This window comes from Aspergillus alliaceus (assembly GCF_009176365.1).
Source record: "Aspergillus alliaceus strain CBS 536.65 unplaced genomic scaffold BDW43scaffold_5, whole genome shotgun sequence".
NCBI classification, from domain to species: domain Eukaryota; kingdom Fungi; phylum Ascomycota; class Eurotiomycetes; order Eurotiales; family Aspergillaceae; genus Aspergillus; species Aspergillus alliaceus.
Window position 1 is genome coordinate 702,921 of NW_022474688.1, and position 26,671 is coordinate 729,591.

At 48.8% G+C, this 26,671-nt stretch overlaps 11 protein-coding genes and 1 non-coding gene across 12 annotated transcripts; 4 read left to right on the forward strand and 8 right to left on the reverse strand.

The window, feature by feature from the left end:
* The first annotated feature begins 68 nt into the window (after window positions 1-68).
* BDW43DRAFT_263934 (uncharacterized protein) lies at window positions 69-397 on the forward strand. Its single transcript, XM_032040611.1, has one exon. The coding sequence runs from the start codon at window positions 148-150 to the stop codon at window positions 325-327; it is 180 nt and encodes a 59-aa protein (XP_031904529.1). The 5' UTR covers window positions 69-147; the 3' UTR covers window positions 328-397.
* A 133-nt stretch (window positions 398-530) lies between these two features.
* BDW43DRAFT_263935 (uncharacterized protein) lies at window positions 531-2,017 on the reverse strand. The gene has a single exon (XM_032040612.1). The coding sequence runs from the start codon at window positions 1,599-1,601 to the stop codon at window positions 573-575; it is 1,029 nt and encodes a 342-aa protein (XP_031904530.1). The 5' UTR covers window positions 1,602-2,017; the 3' UTR covers window positions 531-572.
* Window positions 2,018-2,067: 50 nt separating this feature from the next.
* Window positions 2,068-3,439, reverse strand: BDW43DRAFT_263938 (F1F0 ATP synthase subunit d). The gene is made up of 4 exons (XM_032040613.1): window positions 3,313-3,439; window positions 2,840-3,235; window positions 2,670-2,756; window positions 2,068-2,613 (listed from the first exon to the last, which is right to left on the reverse strand). Exons 1-4 carry the CDS (start codon window positions 3,319-3,321, stop codon window positions 2,584-2,586), a joined length of 522 nt encoding a protein of 173 aa, XP_031904531.1. The 5' UTR covers window positions 3,322-3,439; the 3' UTR covers window positions 2,068-2,583.
* A 113-nt stretch (window positions 3,440-3,552) lies between these two features.
* On the reverse strand, window positions 3,553-4,814 carry BDW43DRAFT_263942 (nascent polypeptide-associated complex subunit alpha). Its single transcript, XM_032040614.1, has 4 exons — window positions 4,758-4,814; window positions 4,339-4,593; window positions 4,168-4,226; window positions 3,553-4,111 (listed from the first exon to the last, which is right to left on the reverse strand). The coding sequence occupies exons 2-4, from the start codon at window positions 4,564-4,566 to the stop codon at window positions 3,787-3,789; spliced, it is 612 nt and encodes a 203-aa protein (XP_031904532.1). The 5' UTR covers window positions 4,567-4,593; window positions 4,758-4,814; the 3' UTR covers window positions 3,553-3,786.
* A 47-nt stretch (window positions 4,815-4,861) lies between these two features.
* Window positions 4,862-6,217, reverse strand: BDW43DRAFT_263950 (60S ribosomal protein eL14). The gene is made up of 3 exons (XM_032040615.1): window positions 5,933-6,217; window positions 5,562-5,825; window positions 4,862-5,434 (listed from the first exon to the last, which is right to left on the reverse strand). Exons 1-3 carry the CDS (start codon window positions 6,056-6,058, stop codon window positions 5,375-5,377), a joined length of 450 nt encoding a protein of 149 aa, XP_031904533.1. The 5' UTR covers window positions 6,059-6,217; the 3' UTR covers window positions 4,862-5,374.
* A 988-nt stretch (window positions 6,218-7,205) lies between these two features.
* BDW43DRAFT_263953 (protein transporter YIF1) lies at window positions 7,206-8,823 on the reverse strand. Its single transcript, XM_032040616.1, has 3 exons — window positions 8,324-8,823; window positions 7,693-8,256; window positions 7,206-7,635 (listed from the first exon to the last, which is right to left on the reverse strand). The coding sequence occupies exons 1-3, from the start codon at window positions 8,609-8,611 to the stop codon at window positions 7,435-7,437; spliced, it is 1,053 nt and encodes a 350-aa protein (XP_031904534.1). The 5' UTR covers window positions 8,612-8,823; the 3' UTR covers window positions 7,206-7,434.
* A 14-nt stretch (window positions 8,824-8,837) lies between these two features.
* BDW43DRAFT_181660 (signal recognition particle receptor subunit alpha) lies at window positions 8,838-11,197 on the forward strand. The gene is made up of 3 exons (XM_032038886.1): window positions 8,838-9,131; window positions 9,188-9,473; window positions 9,527-11,197. The coding sequence occupies exons 1-3, from the start codon at window positions 8,913-8,915 to the stop codon at window positions 10,963-10,965; spliced, it is 1,944 nt and encodes a 647-aa protein (XP_031904535.1). The 5' UTR covers window positions 8,838-8,912; the 3' UTR covers window positions 10,966-11,197.
* A 119-nt stretch (window positions 11,198-11,316) lies between these two features.
* On the reverse strand, window positions 11,317-11,388 carry BDW43DRAFT_t42. Its single transcript has one exon. It is a non-coding gene; the product is annotated as a tRNA-Arg (tRNA).
* Window positions 11,389-11,798: 410 nt separating this feature from the next.
* On the forward strand, window positions 11,799-14,568 carry BDW43DRAFT_263957 (MFS transporter). The gene is made up of 2 exons (XM_032040617.1): window positions 11,799-13,696; window positions 13,760-14,568. The coding sequence occupies exons 1-2, from the start codon at window positions 12,290-12,292 to the stop codon at window positions 14,045-14,047; spliced, it is 1,695 nt and encodes a 564-aa protein (XP_031904536.1). The 5' UTR covers window positions 11,799-12,289; the 3' UTR covers window positions 14,048-14,568.
* On the reverse strand, window positions 14,519-18,803 carry BDW43DRAFT_181700 (tetratricopeptide repeat protein). Its single transcript, XM_032038887.1, has 12 exons — window positions 18,561-18,803; window positions 18,352-18,506; window positions 18,130-18,268; window positions 17,998-18,075; window positions 17,814-17,944; window positions 17,713-17,764; window positions 17,445-17,647; window positions 17,328-17,396; window positions 17,183-17,272; window positions 16,939-17,121; window positions 15,381-16,889; window positions 14,519-15,327 (listed from the first exon to the last, which is right to left on the reverse strand). The coding sequence occupies exons 1-12, from the start codon at window positions 18,602-18,604 to the stop codon at window positions 14,645-14,647; spliced, it is 3,336 nt and encodes a 1,111-aa protein (XP_031904537.1). The 5' UTR covers window positions 18,605-18,803; the 3' UTR covers window positions 14,519-14,644.
* A 1,703-nt stretch (window positions 18,804-20,506) lies between these two features.
* Window positions 20,507-22,974, forward strand: catA (catalase catA; the record flags this gene model as incomplete). Its single annotated transcript, XM_032049459.1, has 3 exons — window positions 20,507-20,743; window positions 20,804-21,116; window positions 21,169-22,974. The coding sequence occupies 3 exons, from the start codon at window positions 20,507-20,509 to the stop codon at window positions 22,860-22,862; spliced, it is 2,244 nt and encodes a 747-aa protein (XP_031904538.1). The 3' UTR covers window positions 22,863-22,974.
* Window positions 22,975-23,343: 369 nt separating this feature from the next.
* BDW43DRAFT_297385 (uncharacterized protein) lies at window positions 23,344-25,408 on the reverse strand (the record flags this gene model as incomplete). Its single annotated transcript, XM_032044379.1, has 2 exons — window positions 23,344-24,167; window positions 24,232-25,408. 2 exons carry the CDS (start codon window positions 25,406-25,408, stop codon window positions 23,344-23,346), a joined length of 2,001 nt encoding a protein of 666 aa, XP_031904539.1.
* Window positions 25,409-26,671: the final 1,263 nt, after the last annotated feature.

The following is a 26,671-nucleotide window of genomic DNA, read 5'->3' on the forward strand; positions in this document are numbered from 1 at the left end:
CAGTTTCAATGTACCATAGTTTTCTATTCCACCACGAAAGAGAAAAATAAATACTTTCAAGGCTCTACGGGAAAGTGATTTCAAACCATTACCGAATCTGTTAAAAAAAAGTCCAAGCTTCAAGATGGGCGCTGTTGTATCCTGTGTATGATTTCCTTCTTTACCTCTCAACCACTCCCGCCCCCTTATCAGAGATATATTCTAACAGCCGACAACAGATCCAAAGTGTCTTCCACGCCATTGGCGCTTGCCTCATGGGCATCGTCAACACCATCGGTTCGGTCTGCAAAGCCATCATCGACGGTGTCGTCACCCTATTCGACGTGATCATCTCCTGCCTTACCTGCGGCTACTGTGGACGGAGGAGGGGAGGAACAAGGCGCACGCGGCGGTCTAGAATCTAAGTCTCTAGTGAACAGCGGGCTATGATTTACGATGGATACGCATGACGTTTCGTTTTTGTTTTGGATCGGGTCCTTTGTTCTTTCCTCCTTAGTTCTATTCCCCAAATTTGTATTATAGTAATGGCATAATAATAGATGCTTGCTTCATCCCAAAAAGTTAAAGAAGATCTAACATATATGGCCCGTTCCCGCTTTCGCCATCAGATTGTCTTTAAGATGTAGGAGATTTGCTGGGATGTCCTCCCAACGTTGCTCGACTAGTAGTTTTATGAACGGATCGTCATACTTGTCCGCATACTTTAATGCTACCTGGAAGTGGTTGGGGAGAACGGGCCAGGGCAGCGGGTATTTATAGCACTGGCAGCGGATGTGCATGCTGATCAATCGCTGGAAAGTCGCAAAATCACGGTCCCGAATGACTTGTCGAAGAAGGCGCCGGGAACGGTCGAACGAGTCGTCCTCGTCGATGTACGCTTCCATCGAGAGTAGTTGGAGAAATTCGAGTTTCGTGTCCGTCCATGGCGCGCCGAGCAGTTTGCCCGGCATACGAGGCGGCAACTCCGGCAAGCAGCATGGAAGCCGAAAGAGATCGAAGTCGGTAAACAGCTTGTTAGGCTTGCGGACCTGAAACGCCCCGAAATGAAACCATATCGCGACCTTGTAGTCTTCGTCGGTGTCCCGGTCCCGAGCCTTGAGAATCATGTCTCCTTTGCTGCGATATCCTCCCCAACCTTTGTCGCAACCTTCCAGGTCCCCGAAGCGATTCTTGACGTTGGCCAGAGCATATTGGTCTTCAGGGGCCAAGTGTAGGTTTCCACATCTCCGACGAATGGCATGTTCCACGTACTCCCTTTGGCACTTGCGTATCAAAGGTAGCGTGCACCAACGAGAAGCGAGAATGTCATTTTGAAGATCCCTTCTCTGCTGTTCAGAGAGCGCAAAGTAGTTCAAAGGTGGTGGTAGAAAGTCTGGGGTAAAGAAATCATTTTTTGAACCCAGGTTGGCACTGCTGAACCCGAGTCGAATAAGCCAAGTGTAGATAGTGGAGTTAGAAAGGACCCTCGAGATATACAAGGAGGCCCGGGGGAGATTGAATTCAAGACAGCGGAAGAAAATCTCCTGAAGGATCTCCACAGGTAGATTTTCCAAGTGACACCGGTCCTGGCCCGGTGGCAATAGTTCACTCATCTGCCTCATAGACTCGTATACAAAGTTGATTGAGTAGTAGAACCCTGATCGAATCCAACCAGTGCTTATGTATTCCTTTCAGCAGTCTCGATAATACGAGAGAGAGAGAGAGAGAGATGGGAAGGACCCCTTCCTCATCTCTTATCTTCGTGTTTGATCAGTCATACCCCTATAAATAATATAAAATGATCCACAAGGCTGCAGTGTGATCAGATGAATAACCTATCACCCTGATCACAGGGCAAATGCCAGGGTCACAGCAGCCAGTTTCTGGACCACAACAGATGCGGGGGTTTGGCTACTTATCCCTGGTTGCGGAGAACCCGAAATGAGCTGTGCAATCTATAGTGTTGCAATTAAGCGCCGTGACTCATCCTACCACGGATATAACGCGGAGCAGCATTGGGGTATAGAGCGTGATGAGGAAGTGGTTGAGCGTGACGCGTAGAAATTCGAGGAGTTTCAACTCAAAAGGCGGAAAACAAAGTAGCTCTGACTGTACCACCAGGTTTCAATGTCGGCAAAAATCCCCCTTGAAAAACATTGGACGGGAATATACTTACGATAAGGGCGGCAAGAATATATATACACATATCATCTACTAGATTTTTTTTAAGACATACAGAGACTCACCACGGGAATGAATATACTTGACATTTACTTGATATTCATAAACTGCCCAATGGAAGAGGGCAGTTGATAGGATTTTCGAACCCGTAATGCTCTAGAAAAAAAAGGATAGCATCACTGTGGTTATCGACGGGATTTAACATCATTTTACTATAGCGAAAATGAACAAAGCTGTTGGTTAATGCAGAAAACGTCTTCTAAATTGAACATTGTTTCTATACACACCCCACAACCATGTTCACACTGCCAGACGCAAAGGGTATCCTAGCTGGCAAACATGCTTGACAAAAGTAAATTCCGTCGTGTGAGAACACTGGTCGAAGGAGGAAAAAAAGCGTGAATGACAGAGTATTCTGCCAATTTAGACAACAGACATATCGCCAAAGCGCTCCTATAAGTTGAAACAAAAATTAGCCCGTAAAAGGCCATATATCCAGAGAGACTCACCTTGTAACCAGCCGGCATCCATCTGCCCTTGCTGACCATAGAGGCGGTCTTCTCATCAATCTCGGGCTGAGCGGAGGCAACCTCATCCTACACAGTAGAAAAGGGAACGAGTCAGTGGGCCGATCTTTACCCCAGCAATCACTTATGCAATCCATCGAATCTAAACATACCACGGTGAGCTCATCGAATGGACGAGCGGTTTCAATGTTCTCGAGGGTCTTCTGCAAGTTGCGGAGCTCAGATTCAACCTTGCCCTTGGTCTCCTCAGCGCTCTGAACAGCCTGGGCCTCGAAGGCATCGATAGCCTTCAGCTGACGGGAAACATCGTAGGTGGCGGGCTTGAAGCTCTTAAAGTGGTTCTCGATCTCGTCGACGATGGCCTGATTCTTCAGGACCTTGCGGTACTGGGCGAAGTCGACGGTCTGGGGCTGTTCGGACAGGAGCTGAACCTTGCGGCGGGCATCATCGTTCCTCTTCTTGAAGGCCTGGAGAGAGGCAGCAGTCTGGCCGCGGAGGCCTAGGGAGCCGGTCACCTTGGCCCAGTCAATCTTAAGAGCGGCGCTGCGCTGTACACAAATCGTTAGCGGGGTTGAATTCCATTGCAACCAACCAGAACCAAATGTTCAGAGCGTAATTGACATACGGCGGCCATTTTGATGTGTGGATTGGAGGGATATAGGTAGGAGAGGGGAGTTCAACGTGCAAAGACTGAGGTTCCGGGAGTGAGGATCAACTCGGCAAAGGTTTGGAATGGGTATGTCAATCACGTGATCACCATTTTCCCGTGTTCCGACCACAAACGAATACAGCCAAGAAATAGGAGCACGGTGTAATTGTCGACCTTTGTACGGAGTATACTATGTAAATTCTTACTGATACAGTTTTGTTTTTTGCTTTTTGCAATATTTGGAACTGGTATATCTGAGAGTTACCGGCCATTGAGGAAGCATGGATTGTTCAATTCGGCTTTTTTTTCTTTTGAACTCTTGATTTACACTAGGGCTTGGTAGAACATGCATCCTAGGGGATATCAACCTGACCTCTCACCCAAAGCTATCCTGCCAGCAGGGCTAAGAGACATCAGCCACTGATAGCGCGAAATTAAGTGGGATAGTGCTTATATGCTGAGTGCCATGATGGAGTTCACGATATCGTTGTCATTCTCACGCAGAGCCTTGACGGCCTTCTTGCGCGACACGTTGGCCTGGGCCATGACAAGCTCAATGTCCTTGGCCTCGAGACCGGTCTCATCAACGGGCTCGCCATCATCCTCTTCCTCCTCCTTCTTGGCCTCGGCCTCGGGGGCCTTGCCCTTGCCGTGGTCGTGGTCGTGGTCGTGACCAGCGTGTTCACCGGCGGCAGCCTCGGCGGCGGCGAGCTGCTGAGCAGCGGAAGCCTGAGCCTGGGAGTTCAGGTCCTCGATCTTAGCCTCACCGAAGATGCTGTTCATCGCGTAAGCCAACGGATACATCCAGTGTTTATAATTCAGAGAACATACATCCAGGTGTTGCTGGAGGGGGAACGGTAGACATCGGGCTGGTTGATGACGAATAGGATCTGTAAGAGACACGTTAGCCTCTGCATTGACACGAATCCATGCCGCTCATCGTCTTCTGGGACACCAGCACCGTTGAGCGTCGGACGGAAGCGGGGTAGATCGATTCCATACGTTCTTGGGTCTGCGGAGAGTGACACGAGTGATGCCGGGAACATGCTTCAGGCCGAGCTTGCCAATGGCCTTGCGAGCCTTCTTCTCATTACGAGAGTGGATGGTGACGGCGGCGCCGGCGGGAATGTTGGGCTCATCGCCAGCCTCAGACTCGGAGCTGCTGCCGGCATCTTCAACGTTCGCCTGGGGAGTCTCATCGACGATCTCTTCAACACGGGGGTCGGCCATTTTGTGAATTGGGGGAGCCTAAAAGGGCTATGATATCGAAGGTCAGCAATTCGCACTATGGGACTGGTTCGGACGCTGAAAGGCTCGAATTGTGGCCCACGAAACCGGGGGGTCCCTCTGAAAACTGCAGGAATTCACCAGTTTCGAGCGTAAAAATCATCCTGACAGCCAGACATAACATTTGGACGTACCTAGACACAGGAAAGACAACTGTGGTGGATGAGGGGGTTTTTGTGGTCTGGTTGAAGTTGGAAAGGCGCAAAGCTGTGTGAATGTCATGGCTGCCGAAAATCGTTAGCGAGCTTATTGGGTCCCCTCACGACCCCCAGACGCCGAACACACAAGCGACTACGAACTAACTGGCCTACCAACTTCGAACTTTACATTACCGTATATAATTTATATCCCCGACCAAACACGATCCTGAGTTAAATTCTAGATTTGCCCCAACATACAACATAATTTAAATAAATGCGCTTGGTCATGAAAATTACGTTTGTTTTTGTTTTTTTTTCCCTTCTGGTTTTTTGGTGGATCATTCCCCAATTTCCATTAAAAAGGCATGGCCCGCTGATATCAAGATAAGTAAACCCAGAGCCTCCTTAATACTAGTAGAAAGGTGTGCCATCTTCTGTGACGTACGAGTGTAACCTCTTGTCAGGATATCAAGGTTCTCGAATCATTTTATGCTGCCAATGATAATGCGTACAGCGTGTTTTGTGCTGAAATCAAATAAACCCTCAGCAATGTAAAACCGTCCCAAAGGCACCCCCTCCCACTATGCACCGAGCCTCATGAAGCAAACCATCTACGACTTAGGAGCAGCAGCCCTCAGCTTGGCGTGAGCCTTCTGGACCTCGAAGCGAGCCTATAAACGTCATAAATTGTCAGCCATCAATCCTATTTCCATATGTTCGATAACAGCGCAAGGACCAGTGTATGTTCCCGGCCCCGGTCTCGTCATATCCACAAAATCAATAGAGCGGTCCACGTACCTGCTTCCGGAGGCGCAGGACCTTGAAGCGCTCAAAGTCGTTAAGGTTCTTGCGGCGCTCAGCACGGTCGGTCTTCTGGGCGATGCTGCTCTTAGCCCACTTGCCGTCGATCTCGTTCTTCTGCCAGAGCTTCTTAACGGGGCCGGTTCCGGCAGCACGGGGAAGCTGGGGGATGACGAAGTGGGTGAGGGTGGCGTGGGCGAGAGGAAGAACATGACGGGGGACAATCTTGTTATCCTCGGTGGAAGGACCGTCAACCAAGACCTATTTCATTGCGACACTTTGTCAATATCATGGCCATCTCAGAGTACCCGTTTCCCACCCAAATTGCGGCTCTCCGTGACCCTCGCACGAATCATATTAAAACATACACGTCTGTGGTCGATAATCTCGACGATGGCAGCCAACTTGCCGGTATAGGGACCGCTACGGATCAGCACCACACGGCCAATCTCAACGAGCTTCCATTGAGCAATCTTGATATCGATATCGGCCATGGCGAAGGCTTCCTAGAAAATTGCGAAAACAACGGTCTCAGTAAAGCAGATTCCACCGGTACGGTAGATGGGCGCATCAATAACTCACGGTCGACAGACTCCGGGAGGTCGGGCTAGGAATTTGTTGTCGAAGTGGTCGGGGTTGTCGAAGGGTCGTCCGAAACGCACAAGTCGCTCTGGCTGCTGGAGTCGCGAATTTCGGTCTTGCGGCGTTGCCCACAGTTTCTCGCTTAATAGCCAGTCGGAGCCCGTCGATGGGACTTACGGTGTGGACTAGGGCTGCTTCGTTCTATTAGCGCCGCCTTCGGAGCTTCACCTTTTTCCGCCTTCCGACCGCATCGCATTTAAGCTCATTTTTCTGGTGGCCCTTTTGGATTTTCCTCTTGTTTCTGCAAGAGAAAGCTTCGGTTTTCTGTTCCCAAATCAAAACATGATGCTGTTTTTGGGAATGACACTCGATCGACTGTTTTTGAATTAACCTTTTCATCAAGTCTTTGATGACTTCTTTGATATTTTCTACTGGTATGTATATAATTTTCTTTCCTGTTTCCCAGCACCCCAAATCTAAAATGATGCGGTAATTTGCGATTGACCCAGTGTCTGTGAAGCTCTCGCCGGAGTTTCGATACAGCACTGAAGTATGATATTCATTTCTTCTTACATATTCTGATATTCTTTTGAACCTCATTACATTGTCGTCTCTCCATTCGCCCCATCGGATTATCGCTAATTCATTCAAGACTTGCAGGTTTTGAGATTATTCTACTTTACCCAACGAAGGTCTTGATGGCGTTCTCTGTTCGGTACGTTTTGCATATTTTCTCTCGCCCTATGTTCCGAGGATTAGAACAATGCACTGCCTAGATAGTAATTGATGCCTCTGGCAATGATATTACCCTCATCACCAAGATCTCTGATGGAACATTTTACTTCACATTGTGATACCGCTTTCACTGTTCGGGATGCGTGTCTAACGTTTGACGTTATAGGTGCTTTCTCAACCGAGCTTTGATAGCATACATAGGTAGCTTGAATTTGATATTTACATATATGAGAATCTTGGGGCTTTTTACCCGCAAAAAGTAAAACATGAAAAAATTAAAAAAACGTAGTCGAACAATAAACATTATGTATGAAGATATATGGTCTAGAATCATGCGGAGTCTCCAAGGGGGAGTATCCTGCCCAACCGAAGCAGGTCCTATGCTAAAACAATGGAATTACACAGCTGAATTTATCTGACTTCTTACATGGCACCCATAAGCAAAAAGATTTCCCCACTTGGAATTGGTTTTTTCTCACTGATTTATGCCATACTTTTTCCTTCGTGAGGCCGTCTCTCGTTATTTGCAATCCAGTGGGGCCCAATAGCTCTATTACGACGCTGAGCCAGCTGCGTTCGAAGCAGTTGGGCCCTCCCGACTCAACACCCACATGAAGACAAACTGGATAACATAAGCATAGATGAACAAAAATTGGGTGCGACGGTTGCGTTGCGACCGGGCGACGGTGTGCATTGCTCCCGTGCGCGCATCACTGATTGAGTCCGGAAGGAGGACATATTTCAAAGAACGGAGCTGGACAACACATCAGTTGATTGGTTGGATAAGTAGACCACGACCAAATACACTTACCAGGAAGAACGCATTAGCTAGGAATGTGTAGATGAACACAACCCAGCCAATCCAACCGCCAGTTCCTTTTCCCGGGGTCACAATCTCCGACGTCACTAGTGTGAGGATTATGCCCACAAATTTATAGCCCGAGTATGCCACAAGGTCCAGTAGCTGCGATTCATTGTTAATGCTGAGGATGTACATGGCCAGCTTTAGACAAAGTATCTCAAACACTATGACTGCAATAGCTGTGGTCGTGATCGAACCAAGAAGTTCGGGGTGGAAGTTGCCTCTGAATCCTGCCAGCATTGCCGACAGGAGGATATATGTGACCAAAGCCATGACCGGAATATACATATCGGGGGAGTTCAGGTCATCGCGAGGGGGTAGAAACATGGTTGAGTATTGCTGATGGGAGATCTGCCCATTAGGGCCTGTAGCTGCCGCCGTGACACGACTTTGCTGACGAGACCAGGGTTTGTGTCGCCAAGGGAAGAGAACAAGTGCGAGTTTACTCAACACATAAGAGTTGGAGACATTGAAGTAGTGTTTTAGGGCGGGTATGGAGACGTAGCGGTTGAACTAATCCGAGAAACAAGAGGGTTAATAAAAGAAATCCCAAGTGTAGCGGTCCTCGGAAATCGCTTACATTCTGTTCCATGTATTCTTGACCGGCCATCATGGCAGTCTTACCGACCTGAATTCCCATTTGCGCCGTAGGATCGTTGATGAACCCTCCAAATCCAGGAGCATAGGTCCCACTGCCGCCTTGCGGGGGAGTAGGTTGATATGGGTTCCCATAACCGGCCGCCTGGGACTGCTGAGATGATGGAGGAGGAGGAGAGCGCATCATGGGAACGGTGGAAACATGTTGAGGGACGGGATGGTGAAGCGGAGGTGATTGTGCTGGCGGTGGAGCGAAGGACTGGCGGTACATGTTTTCCTATTTGAAGTACGGATAGGAGAATCAAGCAGAATTGAAAACCTGCTTTAATTGAGGAGCTTGTGGGTAGTGAACAAAAATTTGGGCAGGGTCGAGAGTAGAGTGAATGGGGGTGGTCGGGAGTTGTGTCTTGTCTATACGTGGCTGAACTTTGAAAGTGAAGTTCGCTGATAGCTCAAATAAATGAAACAGCCTTTCCGCCCGCAGATACTTTCCCCACAGCGCGGATCTTCTTCCTTCCCTCACATACGGCGTACACGCCACTACACCATTATTCTACCAAGTAGTATTCGAGATGTTGGAAGCATTCGAGATTTTGACTACCTCCGGAGTAGTGTTATGGTCGAGATCGTACGCTCCAGTAGGCGCCCACATTGTCAACAGCCTTATCAATGATGTCTTTATCGAAGAGAAAGTCCAAATTCAAGCGGCGAATGCGACCTCTCCAGCGTACAAGAAGGAGAAATACACATTGAAGTGGAAGAGAGTGAAGGAGTTTGATCTAATATTTGTGGTATGTACTGATTCTACAGCATGCTGCTATCGTCGTTAATCTCGAGTTCGCCACAGGCTGTTTATCAATCACTCCTGCATCTCGGTTGGATCGACAAACTTCTTGACAATATCTCGACTTTATTCGTCGATATCTACAAAGACCAGCTGCGAAGTACACGCGCAAGGGTGGTCGAGTATCCTTTCGAGAGATACTTCGAACAACAAGTTAGGGAGCTTGAGGACAACTGGGTGCCAATCAATTCGGACGCTTCCGTGACAGGTGCGGAACACAAGAAAGACCCGCTTGTCTCCTCAGAACATGGTGGCCCGCCCCCGCCATCTGTGCCCGGTCTTCTCCATGGTATGTTTTTATCAGCCATCTAAGCCAGAGAAGGTATGCTAATGCCTTTAAAGCGCAGCGGCAAGCTGCGTCGGGCGTGGTGACCTCTGATGAGGGTACGCCGCCCCAAACCCCAGAGACTTCTCGATCATCAACGCCAGTCACGAGTCAGATCCTGACCACTAAAGGAGGACCTGGTAACCGGGTATCTCGCCGTGCGCGAAAAGCGGCCAACGCAAGCGCAAACGTTTCGTCGGGGGATGAGAACATTCGCAAGGGAAAGATAGCTAAGGGAGGAAAGAAGATGCGGAAGTGGGATGCTGATGGACTTGCCGATGAGGATGACGGTGTGATTCTGGATTATTCTGCACCTGCGGATGGTGAAGAGACCTTAGCCCCAGCTGTGGAAGTTGTTGCCCAGGACTCTTGGGGTCACAGAACTGGGAAGGGGCAGTTTGTCCTGAAAGACTTGGGGGATGAAGTCCACTCTATACTCGAGAATGCGGACAGTGGAAAAGCGAAGAGTGTGTCCACGGGAATCGTTGGTTCGGGATTCAACGCCATCGGTGGCCTTTTCCGCAATATCGTGGGTGGGAAGGTTTTATCTGAATCCGATCTCGAAAAGCCCTTGAAGGCTATGGAGGATCATCTTATGAAGAAGAATGTGGCACGTGAGGCAGCAGTCCGTCTGTGTGATGGTGTGCAACGCGAGCTTGTTGGGAAAAAAACAGGAAACTTCCAGAGTGTGGATGCTGCATTGCACCAGGCTATGGAATCATCTTTGCGAAAGATACTTACTCCTACATCCTCGTTGGATCTGCTGCGTGAGATCGATGCTGTCATCTCTCCCACAAGCAAACAACAACAACAACCCCGCCCTTATGTGATCTCTATAGTCGGAGTTAATGGCGTGGGGAAGTCTACCAACTTGGGCAAGATATGCTACTTCTTGTTGCAGAATAAGTATCGTGTCTTGATTGCAGCATGTGACACGTTTCGCTCCGGCGCGGTGGAGCAACTCCGTGTCCATGCCCGAAACTTGAAAGAACTCAGTGCTCGAGAAAATGCTGGCCAGGTCGAACTGTATGAGAAGGGATATGGCAAAGATGCAGCAAATGTGGCCAAGGATGCGGTTGAGTATGGAGCTGCCAATAAATTCGACGTCGTCTTGATCGATACTGCTGGTCGCCGTCATAACGATCAACGCCTGATGTCTTCCCTCGAGAAATTTGGCAAGTTCGCCAAGCCGGACAAGATCTTCATGGTTGGAGAAGCCTTAGTTGGCACTGATAGTGTGATGCAGGCGCGTAACTTCAACCAGGCTTTCGGCACCGGTAGAAACCTGGATGGGTTTATCATCAGCAAGTGTGATACTGTCGGGGACATGGTTGGTACGCTTGTTAGCATGGTCCACGCCACGGGTATTCCTATTGTGTTTTTGGGCGTTGGGCAACATTATGGGGATTTGAGAGGTTTGAGTGTTCCTTGGGCTGTGAACTTGTTGATGAAGTGATGAGCAATGATTGATTTTTGTGCTTTGTTTTTCAAGTCATGTAATTTCTGTCTAGCCCATCAGCATTAATTTCGTCGCTATTGAGATGATATATCCGTATCAACATTAGCGGTGACCGCCAACCTTGGTTGCTACCCACGCAACATTAGGCTAGGGAATTAGTTTTGACTAAGTTCATGTCGCCTTGGTGTACAACAATTGACTAACATGACCAAAAACTGGGTGAAGAAAGAGCAACGAATTAGAGATTAGTAAAGCAGAGTAAGAAAAAGGAAAAAGCACAAAGGAAAAAGCACTATCGTTCATACTAAAACAATACATGTAGATGAAGGATAAAAAAGCAAAAAGAACTGACCTACGCAGGATTCGAACCTGCAATCTCTTGATCCGTAGTCAAGCGCCTTACCATTGGGCCAGCAGGCCTTGTTGAGTAGCCTGTCCTTAATTATAGTCTATAGTCCAAAGACTAATGTGGGTTTTTCTGGCTTTTAGACATTTTATACAGTGGGGCAGTTGCCAAAGTGTATGAGAATAATCAACGAGAGCACGTGTGCATGAAAAGGGATATATATACAATAAGGGTTATATTGAGATCAACCGTGTCTCCCGTCCTTTCTGAGATTTTGCCTTTTAACTCATCTAATCGTACACTCGTAGTAGTCCAAGGTATGTATATATTGTACTTATCGGCGTACTCCCACTGTGATATGATGTCATTCACGCAGGAAAAGCGAAGTGGCACGTGCGAAGCACGTGAGCCAAGCGTTTTGGTACAATTTCCATCGTATTGCGTAGCACTACTTAATAGTGTCTCAGATCAGGGACACGACGAACCAGAACCTGCCAACCTACTAGGTGAAATCCCCCAATAAAACTAGATTACTAAGAACGACATTCCCCAATGCGGGATGGCGGATGAGTCAGCATGGTCTCCGGTTGTGATTTTTGACCTGGTTGGCTTACATCATCCTTCATATCGGACACTCTTTTCGGCCGTTTGCCTGTCGTTGCCTCTTGCCTACCACTGACTCTTTCCGGACTCTGGATTCTCGATTTGGCTTGTTGATCTCGGCGCCTGTGTAGGCGCTTTGATCTCAATTTGTGCCCCGATAGTGGTTGAGAGCCAGCCATCTTTCTCTCTCCTACTCCTTTGCCGCGGCGTCGACGCCACATCGTGAAAGGCTGGGGGCCATTGAGCCTCAGCACACTCACTAGGACTGCCTTCGAGGCTCCATTCAAGCAATCCCTTGATTTTGCTGCCAACCTATATGGGTTGAATACACTCTGGTATCTTTCACCCCGTGTGTAACTGCCCGATTCGACGATGAGGACGTCTGAGCGGGACGGCCTCAATCGGCGCCGTTCCTCCACACTACATTATCAAACTTTTGAAACGCCGCCGCCGAAATCGCGTGGTAGGCCGAACTCTACATCATCGGGAGGAGAAGCCAATGACCAAGATGACTCGAACCATCACGAGTCCGAAGGACAGTCTCCATTGCCCGTGAAGCAAATGGCTGTTTTGGCGATGATCTCTTTGTGCGAACAGACAGCCTTCAATTCTGTCAGTCCGTACTTGCCTGAAATGGCCTCAACCTTTCCCGAGGTGGAACCAAACATGGTTGGTGTATATGTCGGAACAATTGCCACTGCGTTCGCGATAGCACAGTTTGCAACGAACTACTTTTGGGGCTGGCTGTCGGACAGAATTGGACGACGGCCAGTTATTTTGCTGGGCACCATATTGACAGCAACATGTTTTGTCGCTTTTGGTTTCTGCAGAACACTGGCTCAGGCTATTGTCGTGCAGGCTTTGATGGGCGCAGTCAATGGGAACCAGGGTTTGGTGTCCACTTGCCTGGGTGAGATCACTGACCGAAGTAATCAGTCAAAGGCTTTCACCTACCTCCCAGTTCTTTATGGTATTGGAGGCATAACGGGTCCTTTAGTGGGCGGCTTGCTAGTCTTTCATCACAGCCCTTGGGATAGCAGCAAGCCTAACCCGTATCCGTATCTCGCACCCAATCTAATGTCTGCTACAGTTCTGGTCGTAGATTTTGTCGTGTCAATATTCTTTTTGGAAGAAAGCCTTGAAGAGCCCGAAAGTTTGCCTAAATTGCGTCAGAGAGTCCGCGATTTCTTCTCCTGGCTGTGGCAGTTTACGAGCCTTGCGAAACGGGCAAGATATGTTCACCCTATCCCGTATCGCCCTTTTCGCCAGGATTCCGCAGATACGGCTGGCTATGACAGCGACCTTGACTCGGCTTCAGAGGCTTCTGGTTATCGTGGTCATCAACAGGCAAGTTTGACGGCAAGTGAACTGTTGAATCAGGACACTGTATTACTCCTTCTCACGTATCTTATTTTCTCACTGTGCAACGTCGCCTACAACGCGCTCTTCCCGATATTCTCTCAGGCTGCCCCTCCTACCGGTCGTGGCCTTACGCCCTCAGAGATTGGACTTTCGCAAGGGTTCTCTGGATTTGTCACAATCATCTTCCAGATTTGTATTTTTGGCAAGTTGAGGGATAAAATGGGGAATAGATGGTCCTACCGAGCTGGTCTCTTTGGTTTTGTGATCGCTTTTCTTCTGATGCCTTTTATTGGGTATAAGGGTGATGACTCTGGAGGATTGTCTGGCAAAACCGCGCTCTTAGCTCTTGAGCTATGCGCAGTGCTGCTAGTGAAGACTATCGCTACTGTTGGAGGTTTAACCAGCGCACTATTATTGGTAAGTCTGCTTCGTTTTCAATCTCTAATGTTCAGCAACCAATTAGTAACCTTCCGACCATAGATTACGAACTCTGCCCCTGATCACACAGTTTTGGGAGCTCTAAATGGCCTTGCACAAACCCTATCGGCGGCTGGTCGAGCAGTAGGTCCGTTCGTTTCAGGCGGTCTGTTCAGTCTGTCATCGAGGCTCGAGCCCAAGGGAGAAGCGTTGGCCTTTGGCGTTTTCGCCGGCACTTCCTTCGTTGGGTTTCTACTTAGTTTCGGCATTCGAGGCCGGTCCCTCGAAGCTGACGACTGGGAGAGTGACAGTGATAACTACAAATCCGACGACGACGAGCCCGATTCGTAAGGACCAGTTCTTCAGCACTAAAGCTTTCCATTTACGATTAACGAACTTATCAGCGCTTTACATGCACCTACCGTGTTTGTATATTTGATATATGACCCTTGTACCTTTTACTTTCCTTTTCTTATTTTAAACAAGCGGAGAGCGTTTGGGTTTGGAGAAGAGTAAATGGTTTCTCAAACTGCCTGGGGCTCATGGATGTTTCAGTACACGATTTTGTTAGAATCCGTGTGAACCCAAATGGTAAATAGATTCGGAAATAGACATTACTGGTTTCGCGAGATTCTGGTGTCTTTTTCGTCATTTCAATATATTTTACCACGTAGTTATGGTGAACCCAAAAAGGACACCCTGCTAGGACAGAAAACAACTACCAGTTGATGATAAACAACCTAAAGTGATATAGATGCTAAACAAAACACAGCAGTGCATGATCGTGACCGCAAGACGACAGAATGAAGAGAGATATTTCCCTAACGCAAAAAATGAGAAGCCCCCTTTCGGAACAAAATATATATATATATACTTCCCCCACCTAGATCCACCGCAATGGATACAGAATAGAAGAAAAGGAAAAGAAAAAGAAAATACTAGCCTGGTCTATCTCCACACCCATTCAATCACATACATAAACGCCTCCCCTAAGTACCCAGTAAGCAGCAGACCCTGCGCATACTCGATAAGCTCATCGTCGGGTAATTCCAGTGCACGGAATCGCTCGTTCTCGCCATTACCGCCGCGCACACTGACTCGCTTCTCGATGACCGATTTGAGCATCTCTCGCCCGGGGGTTACGAGCACGTAGCGGGACTGAGGTTGAGGTATTTCGGAGGGCACGTAGACAATGGCTTCTTGTCTATCTGGGGAGAGCCATTGGACGCCCTTGAGGTTGGCGGTGGAGGTTGAGGATGGGGAAGTGGATCGGCTGCTTAATTCTCCTTGGTTGGGGTCTGAAAGGGGGTTATCGATAGTGGCGTATTGGATGTCTGAATCGAGGGAGAAGAGTATGACGGTGTTTGTGTCGGAGTTGAGCTTCATTCGGAAGGTCGTGAAGTTTCGCGGGTCGAGGTAGAAGGTGTAGCTGGCTGTTACATTGACCGTTCTGGTGTTGTCGACACGTCGGATCTTGGAGATAGCTTGATCGCGTGCTGAGCTGGGGCACTTGGGCTTCACGGCGAGGGATTTGGATTCTCGGAGAGAAACGGATGGGATGCAGTATGGGAAATGGGTCTGGAGGCCTTCCTTGTGGCATTTTTCGTTGCAGAAGCGGAAGATTTTGCAAGCTGTGAGTGTGGCTGTGAGTAGAAGATGATTGGGGCAGAAGAAGGGGACTTACTATTACAGAGAACTGTCGTCGGAGTTGCACAGTTCTCACATTGAGCTGGTTCATGTAAGGTCCATTCTTTGCGTTCGGTAGCGAGAATGTCTCGTCGTCGATTGAGCTCTGAGATTCTCTTTTCTGCGTACCCGATTCGTTTCCGTGAGTGGTGATCTTCTGGTGTTCTGTTTGCCATATTGACCAGCTGCTTGTATGCAAGAATTGCTTTATCGACGGAATCGAGATGTTCGCGAGAGACACATAGCGCACTGAGCGCATCAAATGTCTCGGGGGCTTCGAGACCTTTAACTGTTATGAAATCCTCAACGAGTGCTTCGAAAAGCTCTGCTGCGTCATGATTAAGACCGGCATCCATGTAGGATCTCCCTAAGCGGTGGACCACACGCAGGGAGTCTGGGTCTCGGGACCGTTGGTAGTGGTCAAGGATGTCTTTGATATCAGCGGGGAAGTCGAAGTTCTCAGAGCTCTGGAGATATCGGACAACTGCATCTCTGGTAATAGGGCTATTGATGCCGAAGAATGTTCTGCAATGCGGAATGGTCCGGCCACTTATTGTGCGAGACTCCTTATCCAAACCAAGTTTCTGATACAAAATGGACAGTTGATTCATTGCAGTCAATGTTGTTGCGTGTTGCAGACCAAAGACCGTTTCGAGTGCTGGAACTACCTTCTCCAGCAGGAGCAAGGCGGCTTCCAGGTCGCCAAGTAAAACCTTTAGAGAAGCAAGGTCCTGCATACTACTCAGTGTCTCCGGCGCATTATGCCCAAGTATCTTCAATCGTCCTGCAAATGAGCGCTCGTACAGTGCGGCTGCTTCTGTGGCGTATCCGTCTCTCTCGCACAGAGCTCCAAGGTCGTGCAAAACGGAAAAGTTCTTAGGGTCATCACGCCCAAGGGTCCGCTTATATAGACCTAAAGCCTCCAGGTAACAGGCTTCTGATTCAGCAGGCATGTCCAAGTTGCGATAAGCCTGTCCCATTGAATGTAGCATTGCGGCTCGCGACAGTTTATCAATATCCAGTGCCGGGGTGGTTTCTAGCATCCTCATGGCGTCATGATATTCCACTACAGCTGCTCGGGAGTTTCCTTGCTTCAAAGCTGCCTCTGCTCGGTGTCGTGTAGTGAGGGCTCGTGACCAGACAGTAGCGGCGGCGAGCTCGTCCCTCAGCTGCAAGAAGAGCTGTGCTGCCTCATCCATCTCAAGTATTCTTTGACGTCCAGATGCATCATGGACTACAATTCCCCCAGAGAGATACTGTACATGAATGAATATGTTCTGAGTTTCTCGCAATAAGGCAACGTATCCGGCATCCTGAATAGGTGTTTGGTTTGCCTGCTGTCTGATTTCTGCTGCCTTTTCCATATCTACCGAAGTCCGTACGCTTTCTAGGGTAGCTGCCCTGCTTTCACTTCTCGAGTACTTGGTGACAAAAGAGAATCGGATGTTGTTTGCTTTCTTGATTAATCTTTTGCCTCGATCCGACGTTGAACGTGCGCGCGATAGACCTAAATAAATGAGTTTTTTAGGTTCCATTGTGAAATCTGCATTACTTACCCTTGCCGACCTTCCGGCCAAAGATCTTCTCTAGGAAAGATTGTCTGCGGGGTACTGTCTGGTTTTGACTGTCATCAAGCAATTCGCCATCCGAGTCGTGCATATCATTATTGTGGTGTTCATTCTCCTCGCAGAGAGCTAAACCGGATCTCTTAGATCTGTACGCTAGTATATCGTTGACTCCTAACCATTAGCCCGTTAGTGGTTTAGACTTTGGCAGTTATGGGTCGTTGCAAGGCCTTACCACTGGAGGCCACACTCGTCACTGACTGGTCTGGATGTGGCTCAGTTGCGTTGCCTTCGAAGGGTTGGTAGATGCCGTTTGGAGCATGCACTAGAGGGCACATTAATACAGGGCTCTATATCCATGAAACAATTGAAAGGCGTACCTCTTTCCAGATCGTATAACCCTGCGAAGCTGATTGCTACGAGCTCATCTTCATCACTTTGTGAAAACTCTCCCTGAAGTTAGTTACAAGTATCAGCAATTACGGGAGGGAGCATACTCCTGAGCGACAAAGAGTCTCGTAGCTTCTTGGCCTTTCTTACGAAGGGCTGATCGTTAGGGCTTGTCACTGGCGGGAATTTGGGTCCTCGAGAGCCCATCTGAGCGATGCTGGGGCTCCGACTGTCGGTGGGACTTGCAATATCCCTTTGAATATCTCGAAAGCTCACGTCGTCCCGGGGGTCGTTCAGTACTGGCTCATATCTATAAATTATTAGACAAAGGATTCACCCTTGCACGGCTGCCATGCACGATGAGGTGGGACTGACGAGATGTTACACTTCTCCCCACAATGTCTGCACTGAACAAATGACGGCGCATCTGTAAGCTGTTAGTCGCACCGCTCGGGTATGGGGTCGATGTATCCTACGCCGTTGCCGATCCAGGGGTTCATGTTCATCAATGGCGAAATGCCTCTCGCAACTACCACAATAGAAACGAATTGGGCGGGACTCGAGTGGAACAAGACGCTTCTCCATACGATAGCCCTTTGTTATCAACCTAAGGTTAACCAATTAGCAAATGCAGCAAGGAGGAGTGTGCGAACGATCTACCGATCTCGTGTCATCACATATACAGCAATCGCAGCCCCAGGACAGTACTTGGTAAGGTAATGTTGTTTCAATTCGTTCCTACCAGCCGGTCAACCAACGACCATCGATTTTCCACATGCGATGTAAACCCACGGCGAAGAAAAGACAGCATCACAATCCGGGCATCGGTGATCGATCGTCCCCAGAGTAGCCCCATCATCGTCGCGAAACGGTGGGAACAGGCGAAGGGCTTCCTGGTAGCTTTCCACACCCACCGACGGTTCCTGCGTATCTACAGCATCAGGTCATGCTTGATTAGCTCTCCATCAAGCATCCGTTATGCATCAGTATGTAGGTAGTCGGGAAGCAGCATACCGCTCGTGGATCTGCCTGCCAAGGATAACAAAACATCGGATGCTCGTAGGATACGCGTTTTTGTTCCTAGCCTCGTCGTGTGGGATGCATCACTCAACACGATGTGCTTCTCCAATTCTCGCCTCGTCTCCGACTGCAGTTTGTCGTCGACATCCCTAGCATAGGCAGTCAGCGGGCAATGGATCGGTACACAGGATTGCAATACTTACCGTTCTATAGTCGGTGAAAGGTAACGATCGTACTCCATGGTCATTACACGAAAGGGAAAAGGGGAGGAGGTAGGCCAGAGGAAAAGAAAAAAAAGAAAACCAAAAGCAAACCTGCTTGTGTAAGAAACAAAACACTCGAGGTCCACAGTCGTGAGTTGTCTGACAGTCCCAAGAAAGAGGTCAAACTCCAGAGGCCGGGTGCGGCGTCATTTTCAAGGAACTGTAGGATTTGCAAGAGTGCATTATGCGGGTCAATTGGTGGATTCTCGACTTCTCCATGGGGATGTCAACAGTCAACGGTCTTGCCGCATAACTTCCCCTGTTTCAAGGCGGGAAATGGGAAAGTTTCGGTTTCCGTCACCCCTCGCATGCTAGTGGAACAAGAGGTTTCTGGGGACCATGTTAAAGGAACGGGAGCTGAATCGTCGACGGGTGGACTGATTGACTGACGCATTCTGGACGGAGATGAAAGGGTTTGTTGGGCTCGCTGCCATCGTTGGCCATGGCCATTTCTATCGCATTAGGCGAATCAGCGGATGCGACCAAAGAGTACTGCAATGAGATCAACCAGTAAGAGCTTCTCTTGGAGATTTTGTTCTTCTGCCCTCGTTTCGCTCCCCTGCGCAATAAACAATGAACCCCTTGCGTCGAACTTAGCCAGAGATTGGAGATTCGCCCACCAGTGTTTATGCTCACCGCAGGATCTCAATACGTTCATTGTACATCTATACTTTTTTTTTCTCCTACCCCTGAACGTTATGTTTTCGCTGTGTGTAATTAATTATTATCTTTCCCTCTTTGCAGTTCGGAACAAAAGAATTGGCGTCTCACCTGCCATAATTTGCAGGGTAGGAGTCTTTGATAATCAAGTGAAGTGACAGATCACAAATGGTCACCCTCCCAGTTGGACAGGGAGCCAATAATTGATGTACTAGTCTAGCAATAGTTATGCCGGGTGATTTATCTTGATCTTTTCGGTCGGGGCGTGACGTTTCTATACTTCTGCAAAGTGTTGGGCATGTCGCTGAAGATGGTCAAGAGAAGATATTGGTTTGGAGAGTTTGTATTCAATGGGCAATGAAGAAGAATTGAGAACACGTGAATTGCATCAATACAGATGATTGATGATACCAGGTATGGAGAGTCCTAGAAGTGTATGTGGTATGTATGTACGGAGTATGTACCTTTTTTTTGGCTACTTTCACAGAGAGAATGCCATTATTCACCCTAGCATCAATCAATTCAATTCGAATCAATTGATTGGATTTAACCTTTAGCCCTACTATCTGGTATGAAAGTTAGTCCATCAATCAAGGGTGTGTGGTTAGACATCGCGGAGAATTTCTATCGAGGTCTAAGTTTGTATCTATCCATCGGCAAGGAAAATAGCGGGGATTAATAGTTTACAAGACTATTACCGAGTGTATAGTATACTGTACAGGATATATATACCCCTGGAAAGAAGGAAAAGAGTGGTTTAAATACATGATAAGCGATAAGCGATAAGTGTATATACATAAGGCAACCGATGACGATTAAAAAACAAACAACGAACAATAAACATCATAGTGTCTAGATCTTTGGAAGATCAGGTAGTATGACATACTATGGATGAATGGTACAAAACAATTACTCATCTTCGCTTGTAACCTTGAAATGAGAAAAAAGAACAAAAAAAAGAGGAAAAAAAGAGGAACTAAAATGTCAACGTGACGTGGGCTACACCAAACGTCAAAATGACGTTTTTCTCCTTCCACCATTCAGAAAACATGATTTATTAAACCATTAGTTAATATGTACTCGATCTATAACTTCTTCATTATAACTTCTACATCCTCTTCTCATCTCTTCAATGTATGCAACGAACTGTCTGATGAACATATCCTTCCCCTCGAATTAATCTATCTTCCCCTTATCTATACTCTATATCTATATCAAAACTAAGCATGGCCAACATTGTGGCAGGGGGCGTGCAGAAGGTCCAAGAAGCAGTGCAGGGCGCTGCGTCAAAGGATAAGAAGCTAGTAGATCTAGCCCCCGACACGACTAATGTACAAACCAGCAAGCTGCCGCTGACCACCGACCATGGTGTGCGCATCAGCGATACGGACCATTGGCTGAGGCCCGTAGATGACAAACATTCGGGACCAATGATGCTGGAAGACCAGATCGCAAGAGAAAAGGTATGATGACTTTGTTCAGGATTAATCCATACCTAGATCAGATCGACTGACCAAATTTAGATTCACCGCTTCGATCATGAGCGCATTCCCGAGAGAGTCGTTCATGCGCGAGGCACCGCTGCGTTTGGAAACTTCAAACTTCACGAAAGTGCCGAAGATGTATCTCATGCAGGTATCCTGACGGATACCTCCCGGAATACTCCGGTCTTCCTTCGTTTCTCCACTGTCCAGGGCAGTAAGGGAAGCGCTGACACGGTCCGTGATGTTCGTGGCTTTGCGGTCAAATTTTACACAGATGAAGGAAACTGGGATCTTGTAGGAAACAACATCCCAGTATTCTTCATTCAGGATGCCATCAAATTCCCAGACTTTGGTAAGCATCGCCCCCCAACTCACGAACTAGCCTAGAGAACTGACAAATATAGTCCATGCCGTCAAGCCAGAGCCACATAACGAAGTGCCTCAGGGCCAAACTGCGCATAATAACTTTTGGGATTTTGTCTATCTTCACCCAGAGGCTACCCATATGTATATGTGGGCTATGTCCGACCGGGCTATTCCCCGATCATATCGGATGATGCAAGGCTTTGGCGTCAACACCTACAGTCTCATCAACAAGGAAGGAAAGCGCCATTTCGTCAAATTCCATTTCATCCCCCACTTGGGAGTGCATTCGTTAGTCTGGGACGAAGCCCTGAAGCTTGCGGGCCAGGACCCAGACTTCCATCGCAAGGACCTCATGGAGGCCATTGACAATAAGGCATACCCAAAGTGGGATTTCGCCATCCAGGTCATCCCCGAGGAGAAGCAGGATGATTTCGAGTTTGACATCTTCGACGCGACGAAGATCTGGCCAGAAGAACTAGTCCCACTGCGCGTCATCGGCGAACTGGAACTGAACCGCAACGTCGACGAGTTCTTCCCGCAGACCGAACAAGTGGCATTCTGCACCAGCCATATCGTCCCCGGCATCGATTTCAGCGATGACCCGCTCCTTCAGGGTCGGAATTTCTCCTACTTCGATACCCAGATCAGCCGACTGGGCATCAACTGGGAAGAGATCCCCATCAACCGCCCCGTCTGTCCGGTCCTCAACCACAACCGAGACGGCGCTAAACGCCACCGCATCGCCCAAGGCACCGTCAACTACTGGCCCAACCGCTTCGAGGCTGGCCCCCCTGCGCCCGTCGAACAGGGCGGTTTTGCGTCCTATCCTGCGAAGCTGAGCGGTTTGAAGCAGCGCGCTCTCAGCCCCAAGTTCCGAGAACATCACAACCAAGCCCAGCTGTTCTACAACTCCCTTTCAGCGCACGAGAAGGTCCACGTCAAGAAGGCCTTTGGCTTCGAGCTGGACCACTGCGATGACCCCATAGTCTACGAACGCCTCGCCGGCCACCGTCTAGCCGAGATCGATCTCAAGCTCGCCCAGGAAGTCGCCGAGCTCGTCGGCGCTCCAATCCCGGATAAGGCGCTCCGGCCCAACCATGGAAAACGCAGCAAGCACCTATCGCAGACCGAGTTCCCCGGGAAACAACCAACTATTGCCTCACGCCGAATCGCCATCATCATCGGCGATGGATACGATCCTATCGCTTTCAATGGTCTCAAGGGCGCCATCACGGCGGCTGGCGCCTTGCCGTTTGTTATTGGCACGAAGAGGTCGCCTATCTATGCTGATGGCGAGTCCAAGTCGTCCTCCAAGGGTATCGTCCCCGACCATCAGTATGACGGACAGCGCTCGACGATGTTCGACGCGACCTTCGTCCCCGGTGGTCCGCATGTAGAGAGCCTCAAGTGCAATGGCCAGATCCGCTACTGGATTGTAGAGACATTTGGTCATCTCAAGGCTTTGGGCGCCACCGGGGAAGCAGCGGCTCTTATCAAGGAGGTGCTGGGCGCTACGCTTGATGTGAAGGTTGCGACGTCTGATAACCCGCAGCCGGTTGAGTGGTATGGTGTTATCACCGCGGGGAAGATCCAAAAGCCCGAGAGCTTCAAGGAAGGTGTGCAGATTGTGAAGGATGCTAAGGATTTCATTGGGACTTTCTTCTACCAGATCAGTCAGCACCGGAATTTTAAGCGTGAGCTGGATGGCCTCAGTTCTACGGTTGCGTTCTAATCGTCCGGCTTATTTGTTTGCACGCATTATGGGTTATGTCAAGGGCAAAAGTGGCGTTTTTTAGTTGATCGGTCATCACTGTAATGATTTATGGCTCTAATGGTGGGCAAATCCTCAAAATGTACGGTAGTCATGGAAAATACTCTATTAATTGCGATTGAAGTATCAGAGTAAAATTGAGAAGCAGTTTATCAATGTTGCCTTGGAGCATCTATTGTATAGAATCATGGGAATTCAAAAAGGAAAAGGATCATACATAGTGGGTATCAAACTGTGTTATATAGTGTCAAAAGGCTCAAGCTGAAGCCATGCGCGTATGGGAATGATTCGTGATCTGAAGTGGTGCACAGCGCTGATACTCTCGAAAGTATGTATATCGTGGGGTTTATTGGAAATGCAAAGCCTTCACACCAGAAGATGAGCGATGAAAGATTGAACGAGGGCATAAGCTACATGCTTTTCTGTCGTGTATAGTTGGCTTTTAGGCCCATCTCCAGACAGAATTCATGGATTCTGGGCTGCTTATGACCGAAGACAAAAGGCTGTTACTGCGATATGCGCGCATAGAGACAACATTGTCGTTGCGTTGGAAGTTTTGATGTTCTCTGAGAAGTAGAGAGACTGCGGCATTGGCGTTGATTCCTTCTCCAGTATCTGTGATTTTCAACGCCCATTTGGCGTCGTCTTCTTTAAACCCAAGCTCTCGGACCATCATGTCCATAGCCTGGTCAACAGGGTCACGGACCTGCGGTTGATAGATGGGAAGTGGCTTGGGTGGACATTGGGCGTTTGGAGCACGAGCAACATAGGATTCCATCGTGGCTGGTGAAGGCAGTGGGGGACGTTGCTCGTAAGGAATACTTTCGAGTCGACTCATGATGAAAGAATATTTTGAGATCGGGCGTTCGTCTGCGAACGAGTGACAGCCCGCTTTCTGTGGCTGCTTCCGTTGGTTTCGCAGCTGCTCGGCGTAGACAGCTTGTCTCCGACGATCATTCTCGAGTTGAAGCCGGACCGCATTAGAACTAATAGCCGATGGGGAAGTGGTGTGGCCAAAAGATCGGGAAATGCCCTGCGGAATTTGCGAGGATCCTTGTTGTGGACTATCACACCGTGGCTTATAGGCCTTTGAAACCGCTTCCTTGAGGAAAGACGAGCGGCTAGTGCCAGACTCGGAACGTTCCCACTTGGTCAGGCCGATCAATTGGGCTCTTCTGAAGGCCGCCGCACAACCACCAGGACCAATAGAGGCCATATTCAATACCGCCGAAGGACCAAGTGTGAGAATATAGTAAGTCCATTCCTCTGTTCAATGTATTAGTTTGGGCAAAGAGAGAGACACGGAGATAAGGGTAAGGGTGTAATTGACCTAACACAGTTTCTGCCCTAGCATTGTCGTGTTCCGCTACTTGGTGACCGGCAAATATTCCAGCTTCACGAGCTTCTTTGCACCTCCCGTGAATTGGTTGAAGCAGCACGCCCAAGCAGGTCCATATCTCTGTCATATTATACAGTTGATCATTTGATAAGCCGCCTCCGTTACCACGCCCAAACCCTGACGGAGGCTCGAACAAAACATTATACATGCCAAATGGCTCAGTGACCGATGCCGCAGACCCATGTTTGTCGTCGCTAACAGCCATGACACCCCCATTCAACCAGTCCACTTGGCCAACAATATCACCCTCTCTGCTCTTCCCACATCCGAAGATACGACAAAATGTCCAGATTCTCCAAAAGGCCTCATCAATATCCCCGGCGCGAGCATCGTCTCTGCCTGAAAGGCCGCGGATCGTCTCTGGGCGCAGAAAAGTCTCGCATCGAGTTAAAATGAGCAATTTAAGTTGAGTAAGGGTATAGATATCTTGAGCATAGCGCTGAAGGTAAAGGGCAGGAGTATATTCGGGAACTGGTGTGTCAGGATCTACCAGAATCTGCCATTCCGTACTCCAAGGGGGACTCATTTCGCGTAGCTCCCACGCCGGAGGGGACATTGTAAATACAGCGCTTTTGATTAGTTCTAATTCATGCTGTTTGAAAACATGATAGAACTGCTTGGTAATGATAGCAAAACGAAAAAGGTCATCGAGTGAGCACACTTGATGCAACAAGGAGAGGACAACCTTGTCAGGCAGGTTGGCAAGCATCTGTGAGGCAAGCTGGCAATCGGATATCATAGGCTTGCTTGAGGGTTCTGGGACGCCACCTTCGAGCTCATAAATCGCCTCTGGGGCTTGCGCCCCATGCATTTTGTGAGACACATCGTCAGGAGCAGGAGCAGTTATTTTAGTAGAGGACACGAATATCTTCTCATACAACGTATCATGGTTTTGTCCATTTGCCAAAGATGTTGTCTTCTCGAGATTCTGAGCTCTTTCCATTAGTTTGAGTTCTGCAGTGGCCTCCTTCTTATGACCTTTCTGGCCAACAGATTCGGTCTCTTTTATCTGCAGTCGTGGAAATTGCCAGCGCAGTTCCCTTTCGATGGACTTAGATAAAGGCTCCTGGATCTGATTCGGATTCGGAAACCTAGGCAGACCCGCCATATCGTCCTTTCTCCTTCGCTCCTTTGAGTCGGAGTCTTCCTGAGCGCGAGCAGTTGAAGACTCCGCCTCTGCTCGCATAATCGGACTGCTGAAAGACCGGGAATGCAGATAGCTGTATTTTCGACTGAACCCGGGCAAATTAAAATAAAAAGGGCTTTTGTTCTTTCTTCTAGACTTTCCTTCGTCGCGTGCCTCGACTTTCCGCTTTCGTCGCATATCGACTGGCGGTTGTGGTGCCGGACGGGAAGGAACCATCTCCATATTGCCTCTGCTAATTTGCAATGGCTCGTTGATTATATGTAAAGGGACGTTGGGGGAATCCCTTGTCTGCAATGGCTCGTTAAGTATATGTAAAGGGATGGTGGGGGAATCCGGATATCCTGTAATCCCGGCAAGATTGTTCTCAAGGTCCTGAGTCGCTACAGTGAGGGCTGACCGGCCGTTAACCTGGTGCTCGCCTGCTGGCGAATTCACAGCAGAAATGGAACCATCCCCAGATGTAGATGCGGGGGGGTCAGGTCGCTTTGGCTGGCGGACAGAGAGCGGGGTCATTCGAATGGCAGGCTCGCGTGGAAGAGGTTTATCCCTTAATTCAGCTGCAGACAGATTTTTTGTTAAAGGACGAGAACGGGCCCGTCGTGTAGACCTCGGGTCATCAAAGATGCCTGCATCAGCGGGGGAAAATATCGAAAATGTAATGGCCGATTTAGAGGCGGGCCCTGGTGAATCAGAGTGTAGGGTTGATACCGAGGACCTCCGACTGTAGCACGAAGAGGCGCTATCAAGTTCGTTTGGCGACAACCAGGAACAACCAACTTTCTGTCTTACATCATCCGGAGCGTGGCGTCGGGGATCGTTGAAAGGTAGCGTTTCGGAGGAAGATAAGGATGTCGCCGGTGTAATGGTGCTGACAGGCAATACAAGAGAAAAATGAGATGATAGTTCAGGGAAAAAGCGAGCCCAGCGGGTTCCTGACTTCAAAGAGCTCTGATCTGATACAGGTGAGATAGACCCGTCCTCACTACCAAGATCTTCCTCCGCATCAAACCAGCATACGTTACTTGCATAGCCGTGCGCCAGAGCCTCCCGCTTTGCTGCTACCGGGGTCTTGTACGACCCGGGGGCGGACGAAGAAAGACCAGCCTGAGAGCTTAGTATGCCCATCTTGGACTGTTCGTGATAGCCAGATAGAGGCTGTACAGATATGGTGTGTCAAACGCTGCTGTGGTGACGGCGGGACCAGACAAACCAGGGTCTTGGGCT